Source organism: Plecotus auritus (assembly GCF_963455305.1).
Source record: "Plecotus auritus genome assembly, chromosome: 1".
Classification (NCBI taxonomy): domain Eukaryota; kingdom Metazoa; phylum Chordata; class Mammalia; order Chiroptera; family Vespertilionidae; genus Plecotus; species Plecotus auritus.
Window position 1 is genome coordinate 42,133,803 of NC_137770.1, and position 26,425 is coordinate 42,160,227.

The 26,425-nt window shown below is 38.7% G+C and overlaps 1 protein-coding gene and 1 pseudogene across 2 annotated transcripts in view; both read left to right on the top strand.

Annotated features, from left to right (window-relative positions):
- Nucleotides 1-24,508, top strand: part of WDHD1 (WD repeat and HMG-box DNA binding protein 1) — a 64,487-nt gene extending 39,979 nt beyond the window's left edge. The window contains exons 16-26 of the mRNA XM_080643230.1: nucleotides 382-538; nucleotides 6,165-6,279; nucleotides 6,931-7,062; nucleotides 10,372-10,592; nucleotides 10,696-10,811; nucleotides 11,943-11,999; nucleotides 12,767-12,810; nucleotides 13,210-13,377; nucleotides 18,078-18,208; nucleotides 20,579-20,717; nucleotides 23,767-24,508. Coding sequence (XP_080499356.1) covers nucleotides 382-538; nucleotides 6,165-6,279; nucleotides 6,931-7,062; nucleotides 10,372-10,592; nucleotides 10,696-10,811; nucleotides 11,943-11,999; nucleotides 12,767-12,810; nucleotides 13,210-13,377; nucleotides 18,078-18,208; nucleotides 20,579-20,717; nucleotides 23,767-23,967 — 1,481 coding nt within the window. The 3' untranslated portion in view covers nucleotides 23,968-24,508. The remainder of the gene's footprint in view (nucleotides 1-381; nucleotides 539-6,164; nucleotides 6,280-6,930; nucleotides 7,063-10,371; nucleotides 10,593-10,695; nucleotides 10,812-11,942; nucleotides 12,000-12,766; nucleotides 12,811-13,209; nucleotides 13,378-18,077; nucleotides 18,209-20,578; nucleotides 20,718-23,766) is intronic.
- LOC308234875 (large ribosomal subunit protein eL20-like) lies at nucleotides 2,496-3,015 on the top strand (annotated as a pseudogene). The gene has a single exon. The product of its transcript is annotated as a large ribosomal subunit protein eL20-like (transcript).
- Nucleotides 24,509-26,425: the final 1,917 nt, after the last annotated feature.

A 26,425-nucleotide genomic window follows, 5' to 3' on the forward strand; every position in this document is an offset into this window, starting at 1 on the left:
ACCTTGTCTCAAGTTTTGGTATTTTTCCAAGTCGCTCTTAACCAGGGAAGCTTCAGATAAAAGTTTAATTTTTTTTTTTTACTGAAATTGGCTTTTGAAAATATTGCTATGTTCCAGCAGATGGCATAGTTTTCAATGAAACTGTTAGTTTTTTCTCTTTATCTGGGTAAATTTCAGTCATATCTTAGGCTTTTTTCCCCCTTTCTTCTATTAGGTTTCACTCTATGTGGTTAATGAAATTTTGTGAGAAAATAAACTTGGATTATTTGCCTTTTTTTCTGTTTACTTTTGAATTAAAAGTTGAATCATTGGTATGTGTATTTAAAATAGCATTTACTTAAGAAATATGTAGCAATGATTTGTTTTTCTGTTGATGTATAGGTACCCCCTGTTTTGTGGATTCAGAAGGCATTGTTCGAATGCTTAACAGAGGGCTTGGGAATACGTGGACTCCTGTATGTAATACAAGAGAACACTGCAAAGGAAAATCTGATCACTACTGGGTGGTTGGTATCCATGAAAATCCCCAGCAACTGAGGTGGGCTATTAGAAAATGCTTTTTAAAGTGTATTTTTATTTGTCTTTCCCTTTAGTTCATTTATTTGCTTTCTATATTCACTAAATTATGGATTTGTTTATATTCCCTGTGAAGTTTTCAACTATTTGCTTGACTTGGGACTTATTGAAAAAAAAAAATAGAAATTAAATTTATTAATGTGGCTATAGCATAGAGAGGGGAGTTCTGGTTAGACATCTCACTTTATCTTTTATCGCCTCTAATTTTTAAATATGATTTAGAATTGGATGCATATAATGTAGTTGCTTTTTGAGATTTTTTTTAGCTTAATTATTGCAATTGATGAGAGATTTAATAGTTTACTGCAGGTGTAAAATTTTCAGTCCATATAGTGCCCATTCAATATTGTGTTGAAGATTTCCCTCTTTTTTGACACGTGATATTTTCTTGGCGTAAGATTGTCAATGATATGTAAGTACTTGGTGAACAAAGAGGTTTCTGCTTTCATAGAGCTTATAGTTTGGGGAGACAGATAACAGAAACAACTAAATATTAATTACTACTTGGGATAAATGACATTAATTAATCTGAGCCTGACCCATGATAGAGAATAATAGAAGGGCATGTTTTAAGTGGAGTGATCACAAAAGACTTGTTTTTTTTAGGTTTTATTTATTTTTATTTTTTTAAATTCTTTATTGATTAAAGTATTACATATGTCTCCTTTTTCCCCCATTGACCTCTCCCTGGCTACTCTCACCCTCCCTCCCCCCACCTTCCCAGTGGAGGTAGCATTTAATATGAGACCTGGAGGCAAAGGAGTCTGTTATGGAAGAACGGGGTGAAAAGCAATCCATTTAGAGCAAACAGCGTATGCAAAGGCCCTGAGGTCAGAAAGAACTTTATGTATTTGAGGAATTGAAAGGATCTAAAGTGGCTAGCATATAAGAATCAAGGGGTGGTGGGGGCATAAATCCAAGATGATATCAGAAAGTTAGATACATGTTGCATTATAGTCCATGATAGAGAAGTTTGGATTTTATTTGAAGTATATCAGGAAGCCATTCAAGGATTTTATCCTGGGGAATGGTGTAATCTGATTTATGCTATAAAAAGGAATATATCATGGTAAATGTATTAGCAGAAGTGAGACTAGAAATAGGAAGACCAGTTTTCAATAAGGGGACTTATCCCTTCTGGGGATGTTTGGAAATGTGGGGTATTGTTTTTAGCTGTTACAATGATAGGGGTTACTCTGACACTTAGAGAGCTGGGGCCAGGGTTGTTAAACATCTCCTAGTGTGTAGGATGGTCCTTCTCAACTACAGATTATCCCAAATGCTTTCAGTGCCTTCTTTGAGAAACACTGAGGAAGGTGTCATCATCTAGCTGATCTGAAACAATGGCTGGAACTAGTGTGGGGGCAGTGGAAATGATGCGAAGCAGAGGCAAGAAAGAAATAGTAAAATTTGCTATTAGATTGGGGATTGGAAGTGAGAGAGAAGAATCAATGACATCTGTATTTCTAGTTAAAAGCAACTAGATGGATAAGGGATATGAAAGTGAATTCTCTCGTGGGTGTGTTAAGTTGGAAATGCAAAGTATCCAAAGGTGCCATCAAGAAGGTGTTGGATATATAATTCAAATTCAGAGGAGAAATTGTGGCTGGAGATATAAATTTGGGAGTCATCAGAATATAGAAGGTATTTAAAGTCATAGTAATAAATTAGATGACTTAAAGAAAGGGGGGAAAAAGGTCTCAGAACCCAACCCTAAGAAATTCCAACATTTAGAGGTTAGTATTAGAGTAGGCACTTTTGCATGGAAAAAAAAAAAAAGGATTAGCTAAGCAAGTAAGAGAAAAATGATCTGAAGAGGGTCATGTAATAGACACTCTTAAGTGGAGACTATTTCAAGAAAAAGGCAATAGTGTGGAGACACTTCCTTTTGTGGATGGTGGCGAAGCAGAGTGAACCCCATGAAGGCCTCTAGCACGCTTCAATATTACAAAGTGTTGGGGCGCTGCCTGCCCACCCCCAAGTGCCACACACCACCCCTCTACTGCATGTGCATCTTTGCGCCTAGCCACGTTGTTGCCAAGTCCCGCTTCTGGTACTTTGTGTCTCAACTGAAGAAGATGAGGAAGTCTTCAGGGGAAATCGTTTACTGTGGGCAGGTGTTCAAAAAATCCCCCCTTCGGGTGAAGAACTTCGGCATCTGGGTGCGCTACAACTCCTGCAGTGGCACCCACAACATGTACCGAGAGTACCTGGACCTGACCACCACAGGCACCGTCACCCAGTACTACCAAGGTATGGGGGACCAGCACCGTGCCCGTGCCCACTTAATCCAGATCATGAAGGTGGAGGAGATTGCAGCCAGCAAGTGCCGCCATCCAGCAGTCACACTCCAAGATCAAGTTCCCGTTGCTGCACCGGGTCCTTCATCGCCAGCACAAGCCACACTTCACCACCAAGAGGCCCAACACCTTCTTTTAGATGCAGGGCCTCTCTGTCCCTTGATCTGTCCAAATAAACTCTTTGGGGGGGGGGGGGGGAAATAAAAAAGAAAACAAGTCAGTAGTGAGAATGAGAAATAAATAAAAATGGCTCTCAAATATATATAAAAAGATAAATACCAATCAAAACCAAAAAGAGAATTCTCTTTCTACTTACCAAATTGGAAAAATATAAAAATTTGATAACACTGCCCTGACTGGTTTGGCTCAGTGGATAGAGCGTTGGCCTGCGGACTGAGAGGTCCCGGGTTCGATTCCGGTCAAAGGCATGTACCTTGGTTGCGGGCATATCCCCAGTAGGGAGTGTACAGGAGGCAGCTGGTCAATGTTTCTCTCTCATCGATGTTTCTAATTCTCTATCCCTCTTCCTTCCTCTCCGTAAAAAATCAATAAAATATATATTTTTTTAAAAATTTGATAACACTTTTAGTGTTGGTGAGGCTATGGTGAAATAATCACATTTATATGTTGCTGACAGAATACATATTGGTTAAAATCCCCATGGAAGGCAAATTGTTAAGAACTACCAGAATTAGAAATGCATGTCCTTTGACCCCATAATTCTGCTTGTAGGATTTGTCCTACAGATATACTAGTGCTTGATATTTAACGTATGATCCATGGACAGCATCAGCAGTGTTAGAATTGCTGAATCTCCCATCAGACCTACTGAATGAGAACCTGCATTTTAACAAGATTTTTAGGTGATTTGTGTGCACATTAAAGTTTAAGAAATACTGTTTCAAGCAAATGTGGGAAATGAAACATGTAGAAGATATCCTACAGGGAAGGATACTTACTATTAGCAAAAGATTGGAAACCTAAATTTCCTTTAGAATAGAGAAATAAATTCTGTACATTTATATACTAGAGTACTATGTAATTTTTTAAAAAGGGTGAAGCAAATTATATTGTGATAGTGACATGTATCAAGAATATATAAAGAACTTTTACAGCTCAATAAAAGACTCAGTTAAAAAATAGGCAAAGGATTTTGAACAGATGTTTCTCAAAAAATACCCTAATATATAAAGAGCCAGGGGCTGTCACGACCGAAATGACCGGAAGGACGACTGAACGGCAGGCTGCATGGGACGACAAGGCCAGCAGGGGGGTTAGTGAGGGACGACCAAACGACTGAACAGCAGGCTGCGTGGGGTGACCAGGCTGGCGGGGGGGCAGTTGGGGGTGACCAGGCCAGCAGGGAGGGGCAGTTGGGAGCAACCAGGCCAGCAGGGGGGCGGTTGGGGGCAACCAGGCTGGCGATGGGGGGGGCAGTAAGGGGTGGCCAGGCTGGTGGGGGGACAGTTGGGGGCGACCAGGCTGGTGGGAGGGCAGTTGGGGGCAATCAGGCCAGTAGGGGGGGGCAGTAAGGGTGACCAGGTTGGTAGGGGGGGCAGTAAGGGGCAACCAGACCAGTGGGGGGGGGGCGGTGCAGTTAAGGGCAACGAGGCCAGCAGGGGGGGACAGTTGGGGGCGACCAGGCCGGCAGGGGGGGCAGTTAGGGGCAGGCGATCAGGCAGGCAGGCAGGTGAGCAGTTAGGAGCCAGTGGTCCCAGATTATGAGAGGGATGTCCAACTGCTGGTTAGGCCCGATCCTTGGTATCGGACCTAAACCAGCAGTCAAACATCCCCCGAGGGGTCCCGGTTCGGAGAGGGTGCAGTCTGGGCTGAGGGGACCCCCCCACTCCTGTGCATGAATTTCGTGCACTGGGCCTCTAGTGTATGTATGTATGTATATGTATGTGTGTATATATATATATATATGCATATGAAAAGATATTTAGCATCATTAGTCATTAGGGAAATGTAAATCAACACCAAAGAGATACCACCTAACACACTAGGATGCTATCATCCAAAAACACAGAATAACAAGTGTTGGTGAGGATGCAGAGAAATTGGAATCCTCAACCATCACTGGGTGGGGATGTAAGATGGTAGATTTGGGCAGTTCCACAAAAGGTTAAATGCAGAGTTACCATATGACCCAGTTGTTTCTCTCCTAGGTATATACCCAAGAGAATTGAAAACACATCCATACAAAAATTTGTAATTGAATATTCATCATAGATTCACTCATAATAGCTAAAAAGGGGGAAACAATGCAAATGTCTATCAACTGAGGAATGTAAAAGTTGAATGTGGTATATCCAGACAGTGGAATATTATTGGGCTCAGTTGGTTAGAGTGTTGTCCCCATACACCAGAAGGTGGCGGATTTGCTTCCCAGTTGGGTTGGGTTGTGGGTTCGATCCCCGATCCGGATGCATACAAATGGCAACCAGTCTATGTTCCTATCTCTCCCTTTCTCCACTTCTCTTCCTCTTTCTCTCTCCCCATTTCCTCTCTCTGAAATCAATGAAAAACATGTCCTTTTGGTAAGGATTTTAATAAAGAAAAAAGGAGGAAGGAAGGAAGGAAAAGGAGTTAAGTCAAGGAAGGGATTACTTAATTGGGGTGATTCTAGAATACTTTTGTAATCTTTTGGCAATAAATTCAGTAAAGAGAGTGAGGTCGACAATGTAAGAAAGGTAGATGAATGAAGAAATGCAGTCTTTAAAAAAAAAAGTGACCTGTTGAAAATAGGAAAATAAGACATTTTAAGTTATGAGAGGGAAGAAGATAGACAATTGCAGATACATTTGGCAGTTGAAGGGTGACAGGAATTCCTGTCTGATGGCTTCTGTTGTGTTGGCACATTATGAAGCAATATCCAGGGTATTTTTTAAGGCAGTGATTAGCATTGTGGGAAGTTTGAGAGAACGTGGTCTTAGAAAAAGCAAATCAAACCTAGTAGAGAGCCATAGAGGAATTGTTGACTAATATTACTGTCTTACCTTTTCAGAATCTCCAAATATTCCATTATGGATATTTTTATTACCAAATGGAGTGTGTTTGTTATTTTTTGCATGTTACTCCCAGGAATCAAGTTATTTAGTAATTTGGATGAAAAATTCACATTTTTATCTTAAGATTTTAAGTTTTGAACCTGTAAGGATTTTTACTGTTCCATCTAATGTTTATTCAAGCAAGATGGTTCATTTTGTTATTGAATGCCATTATCTTAAAGAGATATTTAAGTTAATATTACAAGTTTTTATGGTGAGACCTTTTCTTTACTGACAGGTGCATTCCTTGTAAAGGCTCTCGGTTTCCTCCCACCCTTCCACGCCCTGCTGTAGCTGTATTATCCTTTCAGCTTCCTTACTGTCAGGTTGCAACAGAGAAGGGACAGATGGAGGTATGTGGAAATCTTGCCTTGACACTCTAAATTGGAGATGGCACTGCCTATGACACAGCCATTTAAAAATGATCTTGATGACCAGTGTTGAGTATCCATTACTTTATAATTAAATAGATAGAGGTAGCGGAGAGGGAGGGGACTGCTTATGATCACCAGGGCACCTGATTGCCATCACTGCTGCCAAGGACTTTGTGAGGTAAGTGGGTAGTGTCCTCAGTGCCGCCCTAGTGTAAGGCACTCACTGTCAGGGTCGGGCAAGTCCTGAGGGGGTGTGCCGCCATACATTTTTGTGCCATAGGCACCTGGCTTGATTCACCCTAGTCCTAGCCCTGCATCATCAAAAGTCATTAGAAATCTTGCAATTAGTTATTCTAAACAAGAAGCAAATTGGCTTCTAAAAAACTAGTTTACCTCTGAGCATTAACTATAGTAGCTAGGAAACGGTTTAAAACATTCTATTTTCTCTGCCCCCCTTTTAAGGATAGGATATAAAGTCAAGCCATAATATCACATTAATTAGAATTTGATGCTATAGAGATGAGTCTTTCAGAAAATATTTTATTCAGAAGCTGATGTTAAGATAAATATTTAAACTTATCTGGTATTAAGTGGTAGTTGACTCTAAGCAATTTTTTTTCACTTTTATAGGAACAGTTTTGGCGTTCGGTTATGTTTCACAACCACCTTGATTATTTAGCTAAAAATGGTTATGAATATGAAGAGAACACTAAAAGTCAAGCAATAAAAGAACAACAGGAACTTTTACTGAAAATGCTTGCAGTAAGTCAAATAAATATACTGATAAAATGGAAGTTAAATATTTTTCTAAGTTTGAATCTCTTAAAGGTATATGAATTAGCACTGAGTTCCACAGCCTAGAATTTTTAGTTGGTATTTTTCTCCCTTAAAAAAGTTCAGTTTTCCAGTTGACATTGCATTTAAAATATTTAAAACATTACCCTGTATCTAAGATTATAGGCAGTAATAAACTGTTCTGGTGCAACCTCCCTTTTTGCTTTTACCCACCACACTGTTTTAATGGGTTCTGCAGTGATTTTGATGCTTAATAATATTTGAGAATCAGGACCTCTAGCTCTTGCTCTTATCCTGTGCAGCAATGTTGCTAGACTTTTAAACCTCCAAGGGTGGGCAGTCTTTAGAACTTTCATAAGGCTTCTATATATATATATATATATATATATATATATATATATATATATATATATATTTGTCATTTTCTTACTGTGTATATCTATAGCCAGTGACCATATTTGGTGCCTGGGATATTTAAGTTTATGGAGAGGAGTATAATATAATTTCTTCTCTGCTCAACTTGTACTAGGCTATAAGCCCCTTGAGGGCAGGGGCCATGCCAGGTACTCAATGGAATCTAATACACAGTAGACTTCAGTATTTCTTGAGAGAGTAAATGGTCCAGACTTTCCATTTTAAAGTTGAGGGAAAAGAATTATGAGGGAAAAGTGATAGCTAAGACTTCAAAGCTAATTGTAACTACAGTCTCCAAAACATGGTATTCACTATTGTCGCCGCTATGCAACACAGCCTTGAATTTAGTACTAAAGAAATTTAATTCGTTTATTGTAGAGTAAGTTTTGTTCCTTTTGTGAAGGAACAAAAGTGTCATTTGTGATTTAGGCACTAGTAACATTTTTACTGTCTCTAACACTTTTAAGGAAACGTTTGATTTGTTTACCATTTAGTTTTATAGGAGCGTTTCCTCTGGAACAGTGTTTCTCAGGAGGATACTAGTAGCTTTGGGGATTGGTCTTTAACATTCTGGTCCCTGGCAAATGCCTCTTCAACATAGTTACTCTGAGAATCTTACTACAACAGGTCCTTAAATAACATCATTTCATTCAATGTCAATAAGTTATAACTGATGAGAAAAAAAATCAACTCCTGGCAGGGGCCGCTGACTATGTGGAGTTTGCATATTTTCCTCATGTCTGTGGGAGGTATTCTCCAGGTACTCCAGTTTCCTCCCACATCCCAAAGATGTGCACGTGAGGTGAATAACATGTCCACATTGTCCCATAGTGAGTATGGGTGTGTGGGTGAGTGCATCCTGTGATGGAAGGGCATTTTTCAAGAGTGGATTCCCTCCTTGGCCCTGAGCTACTGGGATAGGCTCTGGCCACCTGTGACCCTGAACTGGAATGGTGGGTTGGCAAATAATTATCTTACTCATTTTTATTCATCTTTCTTAAATACATGTATAACACAAATTTATTTCAATGTTTAATATTAGAACTGTTTTGGGAAGTTTGGTAAAACTTTTGTGACCAGAAATATGCAGTAAGAACTCAACTCCTGTTTATATCAATTAGCTTATAGTAAAATTGGGTTGTTACACGTTCTTTTAAAAATGTATATATTTTAATTGATTTCAGAGAGAGAAGAAGAGGAAGAGAGAGAAACATCAATGATGAGAATCATTGATAGGCTGCCTCCTGCATGCCCCCTACTGGGGATTGAGCCTGAAACATGGGCATGTGCCCCAATCTCAAATCAAACTGTGACCTCCTGGTTCATAGGTTGATGCTCAACCACTGAACCACACTGGCTGGGCAGTTTGTTATTTAGTTTAAAGTCGCAGTTTCTAGGAACCCATCAGCCATGTTAAATGAGGTCTAGCTGTATTCCCTTTTATTTCTAAATGCCCCCCTGAGACAGTGTACCACCCTGATTGAGAAGTACTGCTTATAGATAAGTGATACTAGAAAACTTGAGAAGGACTTGCAAGTTAATATCTAAATTTTCTGTTTAATGAGTCAGACATGTGACATCTAAGTAACAAAATAGTCCTTCTACCTTATGAATTATGAGACCCTTAGTAGTTTTCGAAATATTAATTTTTCTCACATTGTACTTGAGTTGTCTTACTTTGAGTTGTCAAAATTAATGCCAAAAGAAAACTAGTCATTGTTTTTTAAGAGATGTTAAATGAATGTGGGAGGAAACTGGAGTACCTTTGTTTTATATTGTTAAACTAGAGGCCCGGTGCATGAAAATTCATGCACTGGAGGTGGGGGGGGGGTCCCCTCAGCCCAACCTGCCCCCTCTCACAGACCAGGAGCCCTCAGGGGCAGGAGGTGACCGGCAATCAGGGAAAGGTGATGCCCCCATCTCACCTCTGCTGCTGCCACTGCTGGCAGCGCAAGCCTCGGCCCGCCCTGGTTACCTGAGCCTCAGGTGGCCCTGGACGGCTGGGCAGCTGACATCTGTGGCTTGCCTGCGCCTCAGGCATTGGCTGGGCAGTCGACATCCAAGGCTTGTCTGCACCTTGGACCGGCCCTGGGCAGCTGGGGGGCTGAGGGGACTGGTGGACTCTGGAGGCAGGCATGCGGAGTGGCTGGACCTGCCGCCCAACGGGGCTGAGGGGACTGGGCACCGCCATCTTGTGGCTGTGGGCGCCACTATCTTTGAGGGTGTGACAGTCAATTAGCATATTCCCTCTTTATTAGATAGGATATAAAAAATAGAGCAAGGTGTAAAGGAAGTTGTTTGCTAATTTGGAGGTTGTATAATTGTTTCTGGTAGTTTGAGATCATAGACAATCACACTTTATTGGGTAAATCTGCTTGCCCCCACCAAATTCATTTAGTAGTTTTTGTGTGCCAATTCTAGGCAAAATAGTAACAAATCATTTACAATTTATTCCTTCTTTGAATTTGCTACCCTATTTGGCAAGGGTGGGAAAACAAATTCAGAACCACATTTGAATTTTAAATGAATCTCTTTCCTTGCAATGAATAGCTTAAAATGATATGCCAGTCTAAGCTACTATTGATTATAAAATGCACTATTGTTTTATTCATTTAAACCACTGAGACAGAAAAAAATGGCTGCCAATTAAACTCTGACCTACCATGAATTGTAACACACTTCCCAATTTCAGAGATATTAAAATGTATAAAAATGTGCATTTTAGAATCAGTGAGATACGGTATCTAGAAAGCTCTTTTCTCAGTTTTACTAGTAGTTTCATTCCTTTATTTTTACTAGTAAAAAGTTTAACAACATGATTTGATTTTTTTATTGTTTTGTTTTGTTTTCCTTTGGGGCTAGCTTTCCTGTAAACTGGAGCGAGAATTCCGTTGTGTGGAACTTGCTGAACTGATGACTCAAAATGCTGTCAACTTAGCCATTAAATATGCTTCTCGTTCTCGGAGATTAATACTGGCCCAAAGACTTAGTGAATTAGCCGTAGAGAAGGCAGCAGAATTGACAGCAACCCAGGTGGAAGAGGAAGAAGAGGAAGGAGATTTCAGAAAAAAGCTGAGTGCTGGGTAAGAAATATTCAGTTGTTTGAATTTTTTTTTTTTTTTTACCAGTCTGAATATTAACTTGGTCTTTGCATATAGCTCTTTATTGAATAATATTGTCTTTTAGTTACAGTAATACTCCTACAGAGTGGAGCCAGCCAAGGCTCAGAAATCAAGTTGAAGAAGCAGAAGACACTGGGGAAGCTGATGATACAGAAGAAACATCAGAAGAACCTAAGCATGGTAAGATATATTTGCAAAGCAATTTAAAGATGAGAAATATGTGTGGAGTTTTCCCTACTTTACTTAGTTAGGAAAATTGAATACAGTAGTTCCCCCCTATCCATGGTTTTTCTTTTTGTGGTTTCAGTTACCCACAGTCAGCTGTGGTCTCAAATATTAAATGGAATATTCCAGAAATATACAGTTCATAAGCTTTAAATTGTGTCATTCTGAGTAGCATGATGAAATCTTGCACTGTGTGATCTATCCCACCTGGGATGTGAGTTATCCCTTTGTCCATTGTATTTACATTGTATACACTACCCACTCATTAGTCACTCATTTATTAAATCAACTGTGGTATTGAAGTGCTTGTGTTCATGTAACCCTCTTTTGACTTAATAATGGCCCCAAAGCACATGAGTGATGCTGGCAATTAAGATATGCTAAAGAGAAGCTATAGAGTTCTTCCTTTAAGTGAAAAGATAAAAGTTCTCAACTTCATAAGGAAAAAAAAAATTGTATGATGCTGAGCTTGGTAAGATCTATGGAAAGAAAGAAAAATAAATTTGTGCTAGTTTTGCTGTCACACCTCAAAAGTGCAAAAGTTATGGCCATGGTGTGTGGTAAGTGCTTAGTTAAGATGTAGTGGAAGACGTGAACAGAAAATGTTTTGGCTAATGGCAGCGTGTTGTACTAGAAAGCATTGAGCCTCTGGAAGACTTCAGCAAGGATCCCAAGATGAGTGACCACATTCACATAACATATTACAGCATATTATTATAATTATTTTATTTTATTATTAGTTATTGTTGCTAATCTCTTACTGTGCCTAATTTATAAATTAAACTTTATCATAGGTATGTACAGGATAAGGCAAAAGTAGGTTTATAGTTGTGAGTATGCAAAACAGAGTTTATTCTTTTATTATTTGTTAATAATTATATTATTTTCCATACAAACAACTATAGACCTACTTTTGCCCACCCTGTATGTGCTATTATTGATTTCAGGCATCTACTAAGGGTCTTGGAACGTAACCCTCACGGATAAGGGGAGACTGCTGTACCCATACTTTTTCAAGACATCATGTTGATTGTAGAGGGTGACTTTATATTCCCATTTATATTGTATTATCTAATTATTCCATAGGACAGAACACGTTTTCCAAAAGTGCAAATTCCTCTGATGTGCCAGCTGTTAAGTCAGGTAGGAAATATTTGTAATTTTGTAATATCACAAAAATTTTGTAAGTAGTCTAAAGTGATACATGTACTCAAATATACTTACCCTTTAGGGCCTCGTTTTTAATGTTTTGTTAGTTTGTTTTTTTTTTGTTGTTGAAAAGTATCTACCAGACTTGGCTACATAGAGTTTTATTGATTTCTTAGCAAGAACAGATTCTGTGGGGTGGTTAGGAGGGCTGGAAGCCATATTATATTGGATGTTGGAACATATGAGCAGTGAGGAAATGGGAATAGCCATGTAGATAGCTCTTGAGAAATTTGGCTGATGTGAGGAGGTGAGACAAAGTGGTGGCTGGAGGGGATGTGGGGTAGAGAGAGTTTGTATTTTGTTTGTTTAAGTTGGGAAACTTGAACAGCCAATAAAGAGGGAAAAGAAGTCTAAAACGGTGTAGCCATGATAGGACAAGTTTCTTGACAAAGCAGGAGGGCATGAGAATGAAAGCACAAGGAGAAGAATTACTAACCTTAGTTAAAATAATACACAATTCTTCCATGATAACAGGAGAAAAGGATAGATCTACATGTATTGGGTTGGTATAGTTCCCATCTAAAAGCTTTTATTTTGTCTTGGAAATAGGAAGGAGGTCATATACAATTGTTAATAGTTTTAAAGTTACAAAGTACATTTACTTTTATATAATACAGATTAAAATATTTCATTTATTATTATAGAGGTCAGATTCTTCTGTGTTTTATCACTATTAAATGAAGGTTTCTTTCTTATGAAAGGTGCAGTTACTTCCAGTAACCCAGGACGAGTAAACCCCTTCAAGGTAAACTCTTTCCAGTAATATTTTCTATTTAAATACAATTCCATACAGAGAAATATTTCAGACCACCTGATGACCCTCCCCAGATTGGAGGCATTAAAGACTACAGCAGATCTTTGTGATAACAAAGACAAAAGCAATACAGGTTCACACTTGGGCTATAAGGTATATTTTCTACATATCTTCTAAGTACCTATTGTTTCGAAAGATACTCCCTGCTTTTCTTGGGGATGTGGTATTTGGGAATATGTAGATCAATCTTAATTTGGGTTGTACCAAATGTACTCAGTTCCAAAAATGAAACTACAATATAAACTTAACTAAAATTTTAAGGAAGAATAAATTTATTTGGATTCTTTTACTTCTTTAAACATAAAATGCTTATACAAGTTTGCTCTTTAGGTATCGGCCAATTCCAAAGAGCCAGCCATTTCAGTGAACTCAGGACGTTCTAATATTTTAGACAATATGAACAAATCATATAAGAAATCTACTGCACTTAATCGAGCTACAAATGATGAAAAGTCTCCAGTAATAAAGCCTCTAGTTCCAAAGCCAAAATCTAAGCAGGTACTGTTTCAACTACCCACATCTACAGAAAGTACAAGATCTGTCTGTCTTACTTTTTGTCTCTTTGTTCACTGTTTCAGGAGCCTCCAGTTGTTTATAACTGTTTTTCTTGCCATTTAATCATTTTTTGTTTTTCAATTATGGTTGACATATAATATTATATTAATTTCAAGTGTATACCCCAATTATAGACATTATATAACTTACTAAGTGAGCATCCCGATAAATCTCACACCTGACACCATACATAGTTATTAGAATGTTATTGACTATATTTTCTATACTACACTTCACATCCCCATGACTATTCTGTAACTACCAATTTGTATTTCTTTTTTTTTTTTTTAATATATTTTATTGATTTTTTACAGAGAGGAAGGGAGAGGGATAGAGAGTTACAAACATCGATGAGAGAGAAACATCTATCAGCTGCCTCCTGCACACCCCCTACTGGGGATGTGCCGACAGCCAAGGTACATGCCCTTGACCGGAATCGAACCTGGGACCCTTCATTCTGCAGGCCGACGCTCTATCCACTGACCGGCTAGGGCCAATTTGTATTTCTTAATCCCTTCACCTTTTCACCCATCCCCCTAATCCTTCTCTCATCTGGCAACTGCCAAAATGTTCTTTGTATCAGAGAGTAGGTTTCTTTTCTGCTTGCTTGTTGTTTTTTATTCATTTGTTGATAGATATGTATTTATTGCCATTTTATTGTTCGTATTTTTTATCTTTGTTGGTGTTGTTAATCCTCACCCAAGGGTATTTTCCCATTGATTTTTAGAGTGGAAGGGACGGGGAGAGACAGAGAGAGAGAAACATGGATGTGAGAGAGACATTGATTGGTTGCCTCCCACACGAGCCCCTACCAGGGTCGGGGAATTGAGCCTGCAACAGAGGTACATGCCCTTGATTGAAGTTGAACCCGCAACTCATCAGTCTACAGGCTGATGTTCTATCCACTGAGCCAAACTGGGTAGGGCTATCTTTTTTTTTTCTTAAAGAGGACTCTAATATTTCATATAATACTGGTTTGGTGGTAATGAACTCCTTTAGCTTTTTCTTCTCTGGGAAGCTCTTTATTTGACCTTCAATTCTAAATGATAGCTTTGCTAGGTAGAGTAATTTTGGTTGTAGGTTCTTGGTTTTCATCACTGTGAATATATCTTGACACTTCCTTCTGGCTTACAAAGTTTCTGTTGAGAAATCAGCTGACAGGCATATGGGAGCGCCTTTGTAGGTAACTCTCTCACTGCTTTTAAGATTCTCTATTTGTCTTTAACCTTTGGCATTGTAATTATGATGTCTCTTGGTGTGGGTCTCTTTGGGTTCATCTTGTTTGGGACTCTGCACTTCCTGGACTTATATATGTCTGTTTCTTTCACCAGGTTAGGGAAGTTTTCTGCCATTATTTTTTTCAAATAGGTTCTCAGTTTCTTGCTGCCTTCTCATTCCAGCAACTCCATGATACAATTGTTGGTATGCTTGAAGTTGTCCCAGAAGTTTCTTACTCTGTCTTCATTTTTTTTTAAATTCCTTTTTCTTTTTGCTGTTCTGATTGGGTGGTTTTTGCTTCCTTATATTCCAATTCACTACTTAGATTCTCAGCTTCATCTACTCTACTGTTGATTCCCTGTAAATTATTCTTCATTTCAGTTAGTGTGTCCTTCATTTCTGTGTTGTTGTTTTTTTTATGGTTTCTATGTCCTTTTTTATATTGTTGAAGTTCTCACTAAGTTCCTTGAGCATCCTTATAACCATTCATTTGAACTCCAGTTTCCTTGCCTCTATTTCATTTAGTTCTTTTTCTGGAAATTTCTGCTCTATTGTTTAAAATTGATTGCCTAGCAAGGGCAGAGGTTCTCAATTCTGGTTTTGCTTCAGAATCATTTTTAAAAAATATATATATATATATATATATATATATATATATATATATATATATATATATATATTAAAAGCATAATATGATAATTAGACTGATGACCTTACAGATGAAGCTGGGGCTGCGAGGGAAGCCCGGGTCCCGGGTGCCTACTGGTGGCTGTAGGGAAGGAAAGCCTACTCTTGCATGAATTTCGTACATTGGGCCTCTAGTATTTATATCCAGACCTTGGGGATTCAGGCATCTATCCTTTTTTGTGTTTTGTTTTTTTTTAATTTCCCACATTTTAATGACAACTGGTGTAATACCTGGCTCTATTCCTTCCTTGTTCTGTATTCTGATTTTACCTCCCAGATTTCATTCCATATTTGTTGTTAATAAAATAGATCTCTTGTGTATCTTTTCCATCTCATATAATTTTATTCATTTAGAAAACATGGAATTTGAAAATCTGTGTGTGTGTGTGTGTGTGTGTGTATGCATACTTATTTTCGTTTTTTTTTTTAATAAATCTTTATTCAGATTATTACAATTGTTTCTCCTTTTTCCCCCCATAGCTCCCCTCCACCCAGTTCCCACCCCACCTTCTGCCCTTACCTCCCCCCCCCCACTGTCCTCATCCATAGGTGTATGATTTTTCTCCAGTCTCTTCCTGAAACCCCCCCCATACCCCTTTCCCCCTGAGAATTATCAGTCCACTCCCTTTCTATTCCCCTGATTCTATTATATTCACCAGATTATTCTGTTCCTCAGGTTTTTAATTCACTTGATTTTTAGGTTCACTTATTGATAGATATGTATTTGTTGTTCATAATTTTTATCTTTACCTTTTTCTTCTCCTTCCTCTTCTTAAAGAGTACCTTTCAGCATTTCATATAATACTGGTTTGGTGTTGATGAACTTCTTTAGCTTTTTCTTATCTGTGAAGCTATTTATCTGCCCTTCAATTCTGAATGATAGCTTTGCTGGGTAGAGTAATCTTGGTTGTAGGTTCTTGTTATTCATCACTTTGAATATTTCTTGCCACTCCCGTCTGGCCTGCATAGTTTCTGTTGAGAAATCAGCTGACAATCGTATGGGTGCTCCCTTGTAGGTAATTAACTGTTTTTCTCTTGCTGCTTTTAAGATTCTCTCTTTGTCTTTTGCTCTTGACATTTTAATTATGATGTGTCTTGGTGTGGTCCTCTTTGGATTCCTTTTGTTTGAGGTTCTGTGGGCTTCCTGGACTTGTAAGTCTATTTCTTTCACCAGGTGGGGGAAGTTTTCAGTCATTATTTCTTCAAATAGGTTTTCAGTATCTTGCTCTCTCTCTTCTTCTGGCACCCCCATAATTCTGATGTTGGTACGCTTGAAGTTGTCCCAGAGGCTTCTTACACTATCTTCAAACTTTTGGATTCTTTTTTCTTTTTGCTTTCCCGATTGAGTGTTTTTGCTTCTTTGTATTTCAGATCTTTGACTTGATTCTTGCGTTCTGCTAGTCTGCTGTTGGGTCTCTGTATAATATTTTTTATTTCAGTCAGTGTATGATTAATTTCTAGTTGGTCCTTTTTCATATCCTTGAGGGTCTCGTTGAATTTATCAGCCTTTTCTAGGATATTCTTGAAAAACCTTATAACCGTGGTTTTGAACTCTATATCCAGTCGTTTGTTTTCCTCCATTTCTTTCATTTGTGATCTGTTTCTTTGTCTCCGCATTTTTGCTGCTTCCCTGAGTTGGTAGGGTGGTTTTGTGTGCTAGGTGTCCTATATGGGCCAGTGGGTCGGCCTCCCTGTTACCTGAGGTGGACACTCTTGATGCACCCCTTTGTGGACTGTGTGTACAGCCTTGTTGTAGTTAAGTCTTGATTGTTGTTGGTGTCACTGGGAGGAATTGACCTTCAGGCCAATTGGCTGTGAGGACCCGCTGTGTCTATAATGGAAGAACTGCTGCGCTGGAGACACAGTTAGGGGACAGGACTTGCTTCAGTGGGGCTTTGGTGCTCACTGAGTCTGCCTCTTGAATGTGTCACTTATGGATGTGAGGAGTTGAAATCTGGTGTCTCACACTGACCACTAGGTACACTGGCTTCTGGATCTCCAATGGGGTGCTGGTCAGCTACTGTCTGAGTCCACCCAGCAGGAGCTACAGCGAGAACTACAGTTTTCTCCTCTTTGCTTGGGGTTTGGAGGTTTTGGAGCTGTCTGACCAGAGCTGCAGTTTGTTTGGTTAAGCTGCGATAGGGCAGGCCATTTATATGCAAAAGCTGCTGCTCAGAGCTTGGATGGATTTGTAGATTGTGCAGGGTGGGGTCTCAGGGAGTCACTAGGCTAGGGCATGGCAAACAGTGATGGCTGCCAGTCAGCCGTCTCTGCGTTTCCACGTTTCCAAGTCCCCGCGTCTTGCACCCCAGCGCAGTAAACAATGATAGCTGGGCGTACCTCTGCAAGAAAGTCACCCTCACTTTCCAGCCCAATGGCAGACAGTCCAGCTTCTCCCCATAGGAGTTTGAGTCCCCAGTGTCTCCCCAGAAACTGGAGTTCAGAGTAATCAGGAGCTTGTCTCCCTTCGGGTTGAAAAAAGCAGCGCACCCAGACACCTGCCGCCAGCCCGATTCGCGTGCCTCCGTACCTCAGCTTTTCAGCGCTTGTGCACGTCTCAATGCTCTTTTCTCTTTCCTTCTAGTTGTAGAACTTCCACTCAGCCAGCTTTCCTGTGGTTTTGGGTGATAGACGTTTTGTCTTTTAGTTGTAGTTTTGAAATTGTTGTGCGAGGCAGCAGTTTAGGTGTTTACCTCTGCCGCCATCTTGGTTTCCGCCCATTATGTTTATTTTTACAGACATCTGCAGTATCCTATTTCCAGAAAAGGACTTCTCAAGCTGATAAGACCGAGGAAGTGAAAGCAGAAAATCCTAAAAATTCGTCATCTGAAACCCCAGCTATGTGTCCTCAAAACACTGAAAACCAAAGGTCAGTACATAGAGAAATTTAGTATTCTCAGGATGCAGTCTCCCAGTAAAAGGCATACAGAAGCAGCAATACAAAATTATTCAGCTCTGTTATTCAGTATTATAAATCACACATTGACACTGGTAGTGGACATTCTGAATACTTACTTTAAGAAAGTCACAAATACTGATTTATGTCTATTTACATTGCTTACTAAAGTATGCTTTTATAAGTTGGATGTGTTTTAAATTGTAGAAACATTTTATTAGGACACTACTTTATAGTTAGTTATTTTTATTTTGTTTTTTAATTTTATTGATTTTAGAAAGGGAGGGAGGGAGAGAGAGAAAAAAAATCGATTTGTTCCACTTATTTATACATTCATTGGTCGATTCTTATATGTTATCTGACTGGGGATCGAAATTACAGCCTTGGCATATCAGGACGATGCTCTAACCCATTGAGCTACTTGGTCGCTGCCTATAATTAGTTCTTTAAAAAAATAGATTTTTATTACTTTCAGAGAAGGGAGAAGGAGAGAGATAGAAATAGCAATGATGAGAGAGAATAATTGATCAGCTGCCTCCTGCATGCCCCCTACTGGGGATCAAGCCTGCAACCCTGGCATGTGCCCTGACTGGGAATTGAACCCTGATTTCCTAGTTCAAGGGTTGATGCTCAGCCAATGAATCACACTGTTGAGGCAGTTCTTTTTTTATTTTTATTTTTTTAAATATATTTTATTGACTTTTTTACAGAGAGGAAGGGAGAGGGATAGAGAGTTAGAAACATCGATGAGAGAGAAACATCGACCAGCTGCCTCCTGCACACCCCCCACTCAGGATGTGCCTGCAACCAAGGTACATGCCCTTGACCGGAATCGAACCTGGGACCCTTGAGTCCCCAGGCCGACGCTCCATCCACTGAGCCAAACCGGTTAGGGCGGCAGTTCTTTTTTTAATAGATAATATAGTTACATGGAAAACCTGGTTAAAAGAAATGTAACGAAGAATAAATCTTTTTCCTATCTACCCATTTCCTCTCTCCACAAATAGTCACTGCAACAAGTTTATTATATAGCCTTCCAGAATTAATCTATGCATGTACAAACACTTATATTGGTCTATTTTTTTTTATTTTTACATTTTACAGAAATGATAGCATACACATTGTTCTGTACATTACTGGCTTTCACTTAGCAGCTTTTGCAAGTCATTTTAGATTACTACACAATGTTTCTTTTACCTTTTTATACTAATTGAATGGATATATCACAATTTACTTAGTTCTCTACTGGTAGAAAAAGGTCTTTTGCTAGTATAAATAGTACTGCAATGAATAACTATATGAATGTCATTTCTCACATAGACATATAGCTACAGATTTCTGTATGGTTAAGTGAATGTGCACTTGTAATTCTGATAGATATTGTCAAATTGTTCTATTGTCAAAATGTTTTATCATTTTACACACTCCAACACTATGGGAGTTCCTGTTTGTACACATTTTGTTTCTCCACCCTTGCAGTACATTACCAAACTTCTTGATCTCTGTTATGCTAGAATTATTTAAGATGCATTGGTTAAAATGAAGAAATCATCATTTTATTTTTACTAATAAGTGTCCCATTTAATCACTATCTTATGTTAACCAGTTTAATTCGAGGGGGAAGCTATGGTTTTTATTTTTCCTATTTTGCTCTGAATTCAGTTTAGATATTAAACAGTGAATATTTTAAGATTCGGGTTTTTTATACTAATAACTGGATATACAGAAAAAGTACTCAATAAATATTAAATGTTTGCATTAAATCCTTACTTGTGAACTAAAGGCAATTGTGTCAGATGAAATCTAATAAAATTGACAAGTGTGCTGTGTCCATGTTTTACACGATGATACAAGAAAGGACCCACACTCTCAGATCAGACGTGAGAGCCAGGATAAGAAGATGGCTAAGGAGCTTGAGGGAAATTCTAAAGACTGCAAATAGCTGGTTTAGGAAATGGAGAAAGAACCTACCAAGACCACATGGAGTAATTTTGCTGGGCCAGAGAGGCCTAAGTGAGATTGGAGACCTTGAGCCTGTCAAGATTAAAAAAGGGTTGAAAGTGCAGAATTCATGGCTGCTGCATGAATTACTCACACTTGGAAAGTACAAGTGTGAGTAATCCCTTTCAATGACCTTACAAAGAAATTTTCAGTTCATTATTCCTGCCGTCTCCAGGCAGTTTTAAGTAATATGTATTAAGAATATTAACAAGTGTAATTGTGTCTCTCTTACTTTATACAGTGATGTAAAGAGTAGTGTTTGATTACTAACCTGAAAAATCATAACGCACTTTAAATTGTGTTTCAAATATAACGTTTTCTTACATGATTATGATCTTATAGGCCAAAGACTGGGTTCCAGATGTGGCTGGAAGAAAACAGAAGTAATATTTTGTCTGATAACCCTGACTTTTCAGATGAAGCAGACATAATAAAAGAAGGAATGCTTCGATTTAGAGTATTATCAACTGAAGAAAGGAAGGTAAAGATATTTTGTTGAGATTGAGATCTTAGTGAATTCACAAGTTTTAAAGATTCTTATAGAAAATACTTTTTTCTATTTTTGAAAATTGAATATATTTCAACAAACTTTGAATAGAGAGGAATTTAATAACTAAAATGTTAGCATGAAACTGAAATTTGCATATATAGTAGTTATTACTTACTGCTAATGGTTAATTTGGGGACAGGTATATTGTTTCCATCTGTACAAGTTCTTGTATATTATAAGTTAGGGGAATATCTCAAGAAAAAGTGCATTAGTTATAAATTAAAAGCAAATAAAATTAGTAAGTAAAAATGAAATTAATTCACATTTTTAGACTAGTACTTTAGGGCAAACATGTCAAACTCAAAAGGCTAACACAGGCCAAATAAACAAGGTTTAAGCTTATGTGGGCTGCAAAAAAACAAGCTTCAATTTTCATAGAAATGTAGGTTTATTTCAATAGAGACATGCTGAATACAAAGGGCTGAAATAAATGAGTAATTGTTAACATAAAATAATAGAATATTTTAATAAAAATTAATATTTTTCCTTGAACATTAGCTTACCAGAAACTGAATAACTGCACAAATTAATAAGCGTAATGCAAATAAACCTATTTTTCTTGTTCTCCGAAAGCGAAATATTTCCTGTTGCGCACACCAAACAAGTCAGTCCAAGACTAATAATGTGGCAATTGGCTGCTAAAATATTCACTGCTAGTATTAATGGAGAGAAATGGTGCACCTGTGCGTAAGGCATGTAAGGGAAATGAATGCAACACGATTATAGTAGTCATTAGCGAATGTTGTAGTTTGTTATTAATAATTATGTATAACAGGATATTGTAAAAATTAAATTATGAAAGTTTTATTAAAACATTTTTTACATACTGTTATATTGGCTGGGCCCCAAAAATATTCGTTGTGGGTCACATGCGGCCTATGGGCCTTGAGTTTGACATGCTTGCTTTAGGGTCTTGTAAGCAGAATTTTTATAAATGTTATTTACTTACACTGAGAATACTGCTTTTGGTATTCTTTTTGAGCCTTTCACATGGAAATTAGAACAGGTTGCTTGTACATAATTGCTCCTCACATAAATTTCTGCATCTGAAGGAAGACTGGGAGCAGCTTTCTGTTGCAATGGGAAGGAATGTGTGTGGTGTATTCATTAAGTCCTGGGACTTCACTTTCCCAGGGATGGCAGTGTGCAGCATGGGCACCTAGGGACATAGATTCTTGCCTTGATAAACTTGGTTTTATGAATAAACGTATTGCAAAATGAGGAAGCTAGAAACTGGTTTAACCAACTCAGACCTCATTTAGAATCTCGTCAGCAACTTTGTGTTTCTCATTTTTCATAGGTATTTATAAAAGGATAAAAATTCTACAGAATTAGGTAAAATGGCTCCTGAAAGCAACTTGGCAAAAGTTGTAATTGTTTTTGAATACTTAGAATTGTAATCAATATTTTTAAGATAAATCTTAAACATTTACATACGTCTAGTTTGCTCATGTGAGAAATTCTACAGCTCAAAGGGTCCCTTTTCTACAATAAATAAGAGGGGAAGAATATAAAGTAGGAGGAGGAGGAGGAGGAGGAACTATTACAAATTAAGAGATATTTAAGAGACAGAGAAATGAGTCATAGGGATAAAGAACAGAGTACTGATTGCCAGGAGGTGGGGCCTTGGTGAGGAGTGGGGGCAATGTGATGGATCCTTGTGGTGACAGACTGTTCTGTATCTTGAGTGTGGTAATAAATAAATAAACCTACAATAGAATTAAACACATACACACATCCAAGTAGAAGTAAAAGGCGGTTGCCCGTGTTCATATCCTGGTTGTGATATAGCACTACGGTTTTTCAAGATTCTAACATTAGGGGAAACTGGGAAAAGGGTACATGGGATCTTTCTTTGTTATTTCCTATAACAGCATGTGGATCTATAATCTCAAAATGAAAAGTTTCATTTTAAAAAGTATTTTGTAAGTAATATGATTAAATACCAGCTGAGTTTATATTGAAACGTTATGGAGGTAGAATGTAAAATTTTTTAATGTGTTTGGCAATTAAGTAATAAGAAATTTCTTAATGAGCATGCTTAACGATTAGCTTAACAATTCAAGTGCTAATTATCCTATCTAATAAAAAAGTAATATGCAAATTGACTGTCACTCCAACACACAAGATGGCTGCCCCCATGTGGACACAAGATGGCCACCACAAGATGGCCAGCAGGGGAGGGCAGTTGGGAGGGACCAGGCCGGCAGAGGAGGGAAGTTGGGGACGACCAGGCCTGCAGGGAAGGGCAGTTGGGGGGGACCCAGGCCTGTAGGGGAGGGCAGTTGGGGGTGACCAGGCCTGCAGGGGAGGGCAGTTAGGGGTGACCAGGCCTACAGGGGAGGGCAGTTAGGGGCAACCAGGCTGTCAGGGGAGCAGTTAGGCATCAATCAGGCTGGCAGGGGAGTGGTTAGGGCAGCCGTGGGCAAACTACGGCCCGCGGGCCAGATCCAGCCCATTCGGCTGTTCTATCTGGCCTGCGGAGCCGAAAGAGCGGAGGGTTCTCTTGCTCTCCCCTCCGCTCCTTTACTTTGAATTTATTAGTTCACACAAACACTCCATCCATGCTTTTGTTCCGGCCCTCCGGTCCAGTTTAAGAACCCATTGTGGCCCTCGAGTCAAAAAGTTTGCCCACCCCTGGGTTAGGGGGTGATCAGGCTGTCAGGCAAAAGCAGTTAGGGGCAATCAGGAAGGCAGGCAGGTGAGCAGTTGGGAGCCAGCAGTCCTGGATTGTGAGAAGGGCCCTAGATTGGAGAGGGTGCAGGCTGGGCTGAGGGACACACACACACACACCCCCCCCCCCCCGCACGAATTTTGTGCACTGGGCCTCTAGTGCTACTTTATAAACAGGAATTTTTAGGAAATTATATACAGGGAGAACTTAGGAAAAATAAAAGTATGTTCTTCCTATTTCTTTGTTACTAAGTAAAAATCTTTGTTACTAAGTAAAAATCTTTTCTCCTCCCATATTTTTACAAAGGCATGGACTACCAAGGCCAAAGGTGGAATTGCAAGTGATGGAGCTGAAGCAAAGAAGCGAAAACATGTGGCCGACGAAAGTGAAGAAACTGAACACCAGGAAGAAAAAGCAAAGGAGAATCTGAATTTGCCTAAAAAGCAAAAACCTTTAGATCTTTCTACAAATCAGAAACTGTCAGCTTTTGCATTTAAGCAGGAATAGAGTAAGGAAGTAGCCTTTGGAAAGTAATGGATTTTTTTTTTTTTTTTTTATCTTTGATGAATCTGGACTTTTAAAAAGTCTTTAGGAAACTCTCTATATTTTTTAAAGAGTTTAAAGACAATTGTTTGCCTTTATAATAGTAATTATACTGGTGGAGGTAGCAGGGGATGTGTAAAAACTATCATTTCTACAGATTGCTCTGGCCCCCAAATAGAGGGCCATTTAGAAGCTTTGTGATTGTGGTCACTGACTTGAGGCCACTAGCATGTCCCAATGTGTTTATCCTCAGAACCACTAAAGGCAAGGTCTGAAAACCTGAGCGTTGAAATACCTTGTAGGGATTTCCTCTTTTGGTTACCAGGGACTGCTCCCTGTCTATACTGGACCTAGGGGGCCATGGTTTTTAATATGGGCCCTAAACATGTAAATACTTTTGTAGATGAGATGTTTTGTTTTGGAAATTTCTTCATATGTGGCTTTTAATTATCGGCATAGGCTAGTTTTTTAAAAATAAATAAAAACTTTCACATTTTCATATTTCACTTGTTATGGTCTTAACATTGTATTTCCATGGGATAGAATGTTTTTTAAAAATATATTTTATATTTATTGCCATCATTTACTCCATCAGCCCCATCCTGCTATACATCATACACAGGAAAGCAAAGAATTGAAGGTAGTGTTTTGATAGTCTGCAATCAGCATGATGTGCTCCTGGTAAGGTACTCTGGTTATGAGCATCAGTGGTACTTTTCTGAGCAAGTCTTGATAAGAGAGTAGTTAAAAAATCAGAAGATGTTTATTTGTTTTATTTTGAGAAACAAGACTTAATTATTTCATACTTTTTTTGTTATTATTCTAAGCAGAGCTTAATATAAATACAGCCACTTAATGAGTGCAAGGTACAGGGGTGGGGATGGGTGAATAGCAGTAAAATAAAATCAGGTGGTTGAAAATTGAGGATAGTTTTATAGGTTTAAAGGAACAAAATATGAACAAAAATAGATCCAGAGACAGAGAAGCATTGATCAGACTGTCAAACCTCAGAGGGAAGGTAGGGGAGGGTGGGGGTAAGGGTTAGAGATCAACTAAAGGACTTGTATGCATGCATATAAGCCTAACCAATGGACACAGACAACAGGGGGGTGAGGGGCATGAGTGGGGGGAGGGTGTGGGGGCAATGGGGGGTATAAGGACACGTACGTAATAACTTAATCAATAAAGAAATTTAAAAAAAGAAAATTTAGATATATAGGAGCCAAAGGATATTCCTTATCTCATGATTATTGAGGTTTGGAAGGAATACATTTCTGATTTTTTAATTAGTATCTAGTATTGGGAGACATTATAGCACCAGGTTTGAAAAACCACTGCAATACCTACCAGCTAAATAATCTTGGGTAAGTTTTGCCCTTGTCCACTCATCTATAAAATCTTCTATATATATATAAAAGGCTAATATGCAAAGTGTCCCCTCTGGAGTTCGACCTGGAGAGCAGAAGTTCGATTGCTCGCTATGACATGCGCTGACCACCAAGGGGCAGTGCAGAACAAAGGAAGGCCCTGGCTGGCAGCAGCCGGCACTGGGGAAGGAAGGCCCCAGTCGGCAGCTGGAAGGCCCCGATCGGCCCTGGTCACCAGCCAGGCCTAGGGACCCTACCCGTGCACGAATTTCAGACACCAGGCCTCTAGTCTGTATAATAATAGTATCTACTTCATAGGATTGCTGTGAGAATTAAATGAGATAAAAGCACTTAGTTCTTGGCACATAGTAATGTTTAATATAAATGTCAGCTGTTACCATCATAGTGCCTATTTCATCTTGCTTTGTCATTCAGTTTGATGAGTACGATTTGATTTCAAGATCCTGAAGTAAAGGTTTATTTATAATACTTTGGAAAGCATGTTTGTAGAAATACATTTTTTGTTTTTATTTCCTCATCTTGCTTATTGTACACAGTGTATAATACGTAAGGATATAATCCTTGAGTATTCTATTTCAGATCCATAGGAACCTGATAATACCAAGGATTTGCAAAAGATTATTTTCATTCTCTACTTTTATTTGGCTGAAGAAAGGTTTTTCTGTTGACTTGGTTTTACTTACAAATCAGAACATTGAAACCAAGAAACCATTATCCTGATACCTTTGCTGTATAAGATTAAACCTCTTAAAAAAAAGTTTCATGGAATTGGGGCTTAATGTAGGAAATGGAAATAATTTATTACCCACCAAAGCCACCCTTGAGTTTCAATAATTCTGAGTTTATTATGTACTGTAGAAATTTGTCATAGCTTAATTTTATTTGCCAGGGGCAAAAGCTTATCAAAGAGGAGATTATTTTATAGCTTCACACTCATGAAAAGGGCATTATCTAATTATTCCAGAGAGCACGTGAGTGAGCGCTGGATTATGCCTGCCAGCTCTGGTAATCTACAGCCTCGCCTGTCAGTGCAG